Genomic DNA, 6,000 nt, shown 5'->3' on the forward strand with positions numbered 1-6,000 from the left:
CGTCTCACCCGAAAGATGGCGCACAAGGAGGTTAAGTGACTTGCTCAGGGTCACACAATGAGTCAGTGGCTGAGCTGGGATTTGAACCGGGGTCCTCCTGGTAACAAGCCTGTTTCTTTAACCACTAGACCACACATGCTTTAGTTCCTGGCTGAAAACCTGTGATATACTGTACATTTATTTGCCCAACAGCTACAACAGTGAACAGTCCTGCAACAGCTACATTGAAATGTGTATTATTACCCCACAGTGCATGTCAAAAGTGTCAATTTAAAGTAGATCATTTGAGACAATTAAGTCAGTTACCTATAAACAACCACAGATGAAGTTGAGGACTCCTCATTCACAGAAGAGCAATCTGACTCTAAAGAATAAAAAGCATATGTTAATAAAATGATCAAATTAAAAACAAGTCCATGAACTACCCCAATGCTAATAGATAGTAGAGGTTAAAATTGCACACAACACTTCATAAAAGTGGAATTGTTTATTGCACAGAAAAACTGGTTTTGGGAATCACAGGGACCAGCACTGAGCTGACCAAAATAGTTTTCCTGGACAATAAACTACAAGCTTCTCCTCCCAAGTGATTGCATTGCATATGCAATGTGAAGTTCACTCACTCATCACAGAACTAGAGCAGAGGCTGTGTATGCATGTGGCAATGTTCCCCGCCCGTGTGCATTTCTGTGTTGTATGTTGCGTGTGGTGTGTTAACCCTTTGCGGTCCTATGTCGGACCTGGTCCGACATCATCAAAAAGATGCAAAAAATGGGTTTCTAGCGTTTTTTCGCCGGAAAAAGCAGAGAAAACCATTCAATGGCCGAGTGGGAGCGACAGGAGCCGAGACAAGCCGAAAAAAAAGGGCGTATCTCATGAAGTCATACTTGCCCCTGGCATCAGATAGGGGCGGCCATAAGGAAACAAGCTGCCTGTTACTGAATAAGCGCACAGAGAATAACACAGACATTTGCAGAGCTTTTTTTGAGATGTTATAGTAATAAAATAATGACTTGGATCGCATTATAGAGGAGTTTGGTGATAAAACAAGTGATCAGGAGATGATTGATCGGTATGTACGACTATTATTATTATTTATTTCTTAGCATATGTGAAAGCTATAGCGAACGAAAGGGTGGGGCGGGGCTGGAGATGCCTAGTGAGTGCTTTGTTGATATGCAGGGGCTTTTAAACCCATTTGACTGTGGAAAAAAATAATTTTAAACAGCACGTCTAAAATTAACTGCGCGTGTGAAAATAAATTGTGCCTGACACGCACTTAATAAATGGACTGCAAAGGGTTAATGTTGGTGTATAGATATGGCTGCACGGGATATAAATGAGTGTGTGCAGCAGGAGTTATTTAAAATGTTAATTGTATTTAGGCACAAGGATTGCACTTCATGTACATTTAAAGTAATTTAATATGTGAGCACGGGGTTGCACATAATTAATTCACATGCTGAGATTCAAGTGAATAATTAATTAGTAATTGAATCCCGGCACAACAGTATATATAGATGCATGTTTCACTCACTCAGGATTGTGTGTTCAGGGCGAAAGAACGGGAGAGAGTGAGGAGATAAATAAGCAAATATAATCAATTACTACGTCGTGCTGGAGGACCAGCACAGTACTTGTTTCTTTAGTGTTCGTCCATGTGTGTTAGTGTCTGTTTTAATTGGCCTCAAGTGCTGTGTCCTGTTTTCTGTTTAAAACCCTTTTGGTTTGTTTATTAAAACACTGAGTGCTGCCGCATCTCAGATTCACTCATCACTACTACCGTCTGTCTGTCTAATCCTTTCTAGTCTGACGTAACCACTAGAGCCAGCTTGTCACACGTGGTGTCAGAACCGGGACAACAGCGCCTCCGAGACTCAGGCCAGAAGGCGTACTGTTCGTTTGGGGAAAAAAAAAAAGCAGAAGGCAGCTGCCACAACACCAGCCGGAGGAAAAGCAGCCCAGGTGTTACTGCTGTGCTGAGCAGGGGCATTCTCGCACAAACTGTCCCTGGTACTCCCACGGACAGCTACCCCAACTATGCCCCATCTGCGGAGGTGAGCACTATGGCATGTCGTATGCAGACAAGCTAAAAGAACTTAATCTATTCAGTCTTGAACAAAGAAGACTACGCGGCGATCTGATTCAAACATTCAAAATCCTAAAAGGTATAGACAATGTCGACCCAGGGGACTTCTTTGACCTGAAAAAAGAAACAAGGACCAGGGGTCACAAATGGAGATTAGATAAAGGGGCATTCAGAACAGAAAATAGGAGGCACTTTTTTACACAGAGAATTGTGAGGGTCTGGAACCAACTCCCCAGTAATGTTGTTGAAGCCGACACCCTGGGATCCTTCAAGAAGCTGCTTGATGAGATTCTGGGATCAATAAGCTACTAACAACCAAACGAGCAAGATGGGCTGAATGGCCACCTTTCGTTTGTAAACTTTCTTATGTTCTTATGTGGCCCGCTGCTCTGTCCATCAGGAGAGGGAGGAGCAGGGTTTGCCTCGGGCTCTACAATCAGCAGGGGGAGGTAGACTGCTGCTCCCTCCGCCCCAGCAGCAACAGAGGCCAGAGGAGCCAGGGAACCTGTTCCCCTGGTGCACCTGGTGTGGAAAGGTGGATCACAGCTGGAGGGACTGCTCAGAGGTGCCACTGAGCTGGTGTGGGCGATGTGAGGAAGTGGGACAGGACTGGTCGGGATGCCCCTATGCCAGAGTGCCAGCGCCCAGGCGGGGGAAGCCTGTGCATCCAGTGCCCAGACGGGGGGACCGTGAGAATCCAAAGCCCAAGAGGCAGCTGTCCATCTCCACCGGCAGAGGAAGAATGCCTGCTGTCCACATATCCACCAGCAGAGGAAGAATGCCTGCTGCCCCCATGTCCACCAGCAGAGGAAGAATGTCTTCTGTCCCCGTGTCCACCAGCAGAGGAAGAATGCCTGCTGCCCCCATGTCCACCAGCAGAGGAAGAATGTCTTCTGTCCCCGTGTCCACCAGCAGAGGAAGAATGCCTGCTGTCCCCGTGTCCACCAGCAGAGGAAGAATGTCTGCTGGTTGCGCCTTCACTGCCGCACCCGTCCCCTGCAAGAGAGGGAGACCCGCACCCTTCCCCTACAAGAGAGGAAAACCCACCCCAGTCTCCTGCAAGAGAGGCAGAGCCGCCCCAGTCTCCTGCAAGAGAGGCAGAGCCGCCCCAGTCCCCTGCAAGAGAGGGAGAGCCGCCCCAGTCCCCTGCAAGAGAGGGAGAGCCGCCCCAGTCCCCTGCAAGAGAGGGAGAGCCGCACCAGTCCCCTGCAAGAGAGGGAGAGCCGCACCAGTCCCCTGCAAGAGAGAGAGACTACACGCTGCTCCCACCGTCGCCAGGAGACTACACACTGCTCCCACCTCCACCGCTTCCGCCACTAGGAGCAGAGCAGCAGGAGCTGCCTCTGCCTCCACCATCTCCACCAGGAACAGAGCAGCAGGAGCTGTCTCTGCCTTCACCATCTCAACCGCTTCCACCACCAGGAGGAGAGCAGCAGGAGCTGCCTCTGCCTCCGCCACCACCAGGAGCGGAGCAGCAGGAGCTGCCTCTGCCTCCACCACCTCCACCAGGAGCAGAGCAGCAGGAGCTGCCTCTGTTTCCATCACCTCCACCGGCAGGAGCAGAGCAGCGGGAGCTGCCTCTGCCTCCTCCACCAGCAGAGGGTGAATACCTGCTGGTTCCGCCTTCACCGTCGTGGAAGGACTGCTTGCCCCTCCCACCTCCACCAGCAGAGGGTGAATACCTGCTGGTTCCGCCTTCACCGCTGTGGGAAGATTGCTTGCCGCTCCCACTTTCACCACCACAAGAACTGCAGCTGAGTTTCGCACCTCCCAAGGATGCCTGCCTCACACCACCCGGGGCTGCCTGGTGCTCCGCATCGCCCGGGGCTGCCTGGTGCTCTGCATCGCAGCAGGAAGTACTGTGGTCGGAACAGAACCAAGGGGAGCTGCCAGCCACGAAGAAGGGGGGGGGGGGGGGGGGGGGGGGGGGGAGATCCGGAAACCACCAACCCCAGCAGCAGTTTCGCTGCCGGAGATCGTGGGGGAGGTCAGGAGACCTGCTCCCACTGCAGCACTTTCGCTGCCTGAAGTACTGTGGCCGGAGCCCCACAAAAGGGAGCTGCCGGCTTTGAAGAAGGTGGGGGAGGTCTGGAGACCACCACCCCAGCAGCCTTTCCGCTGCCAGGGGTACAGCGGGATGAGAAACTCACCCCGCTGTCAGCACGTCTGCTGACAGCATGGCCAGCAACAGCCTGGCTACTGGCAACATTGCCGCCCATGAACCCCTCGAAGTCCCTGTTCTTGGCCCAGGACTTTGAGCAAGACTTTGGGGATTTTAAGGGGGGAGGTGGCCGTTGAGGCCATGTGTGCTGCGCACAAGGGTGGGGGGGGGGGTATATGTGGCAATGTGCCCCGCCCCTGTGTGCATTTCTGTGTTGTATGTTGCGTGTGGTGTGTTAATGTTGGTGTATAGATATGGCTGCAAGGGATATAAATGGGTGTGTGCAGCACGAGTTATTTAAAATGTTAATTGTATTTAAGCACAGGGATTGTGTGTTCAGGGCGAAAGAACGGGAGAGAGGGAGGGGAAAGAAGTAAATATAATCAATTGCTACGTCGTGCTGGAGGACCAGCACGGTACTTGTTTGTTTAGTGTTCGTCCCTGTGTATTAGTGTCTGTTTGTTTTGTTTGTCCGTTTTATTTGGCCTCAAGTGCCGTGTCCCATTTTCTGTTTAAAACCCTTTTTGTTTGTTTATTAAAACACTGAGCGCTGCCGTGTCAAGATTCACTCATCACTCCTACCGTCTGTCTGTGTACTCCTTTCTGGTCTGACGTAACCACTAGAGCCAGCTTGTCACAATGCAATGTGAAGTTTACTCACTGCTCCATCACATAAGAAAGTTTACAAACGAGATGAGGCCATTCAGCCCATCTTGCTCGTTTGGTTGTTAGTAGCTTATTGATCCCAGAATCTCATCAAGCAGCTTCTTGAAGGATCCCAGGGTGTCAGCTTCAACAACATTACTGGGAAGTTGGTTCTAGACCCTCACAATTCTTGGTGTAAAAAAGTGCCTCCTATCTTCTGTTCTGAATGCCCCTTTATCTAATCTCCATTTATGACCCCTGGTCCTTGTTTCTTTTTACTAGAGCAGAGGCTGTGTTACAGATCCTTTACATTGGCAACTGCTGATCAAACTTCTAAGGAACGGAAAATACTTTTCTGCTCCATGTTCAAAGTGAAAAGCACAGTATATTTCAGGAATAAGCCTCAGAACTGTTCACAGAACAATGTAAATCAGGGGTTCTCACACTTTGTGACAGTGGGCCTCCCTTGGGTAAGAAAAAAATGCTACCCCTCCCCCTCTCTTGTTTTTTACTTGACAAACTGAAAAACAAATGTAATATGTAAACGCATAGTATAAACATGGGAAAACTGCTCAAATATTGTGCAAAACTATCACAGTAAACCATTATAAAAGGGGGCCTGTGGATCATCGCGGTTACAATGTCAAATAAACCTGAATCAAAAACACTTGATCACATTTTCAGTGCTTCCGGTTTATTGAAGTACCTGCTTCATGAGAACCTTCGCTGCTGCATGGGGTTCTAGTGTTTTTCTCCTCTCTATCCTGAATATAAAATCCCTAAGTTAAACATCTCTCTGCACTGTACACTACAGAACTGAGCCAGGGCCACTGCCAGCTGATTTGACAATCCCACCCAACTTGTGAAATGTTTTATACACTCTGTAGATGTATTACCAGAATGAATACCCCCCTGCACCAGCACTGGGGGAGGACACCCATACCCCCTGCACCAGCACTGGGGGAGGACCCCCATACCCCCCTGCCTTCTACTTGGGATTTCTAGCCTCCTACTTTAAATGACAATGAAAAGGTGGACAACACTGGAGATGAGGCTGTGAAGCAATTTTGTACATACTTTACATAAAGTGAGTATTTCTGTTCTG

The 6,000-nt window shown here is 49.4% G+C and overlaps 1 protein-coding gene across 4 annotated transcripts in view; it reads right to left on the reverse strand.

Annotated features, from left to right (window-relative positions):
• Window positions 1-6,000, reverse strand: part of ttll4 (tubulin tyrosine ligase-like family, member 4) — a 60,211-nt gene that overhangs the window by 44,734 nt on the left and 9,477 nt on the right. For all 4 annotated transcript variants that reach the window (XM_034003339.3, XM_034003366.3, XM_059031970.1 and 1 more), the window contains exon 4: window positions 307-364. In XM_034003339.3, coding sequence (XP_033859230.2) covers window positions 307-364 — 58 coding nt within the window. The remainder of the gene's footprint in view (window positions 1-306; window positions 365-6,000) is intronic.

This window comes from Acipenser ruthenus, chromosome 10 (genome assembly GCF_902713425.1).
Source record: "Acipenser ruthenus chromosome 10, fAciRut3.2 maternal haplotype, whole genome shotgun sequence".
NCBI classification, from domain to species: domain Eukaryota; kingdom Metazoa; phylum Chordata; class Actinopteri; order Acipenseriformes; family Acipenseridae; genus Acipenser; species Acipenser ruthenus.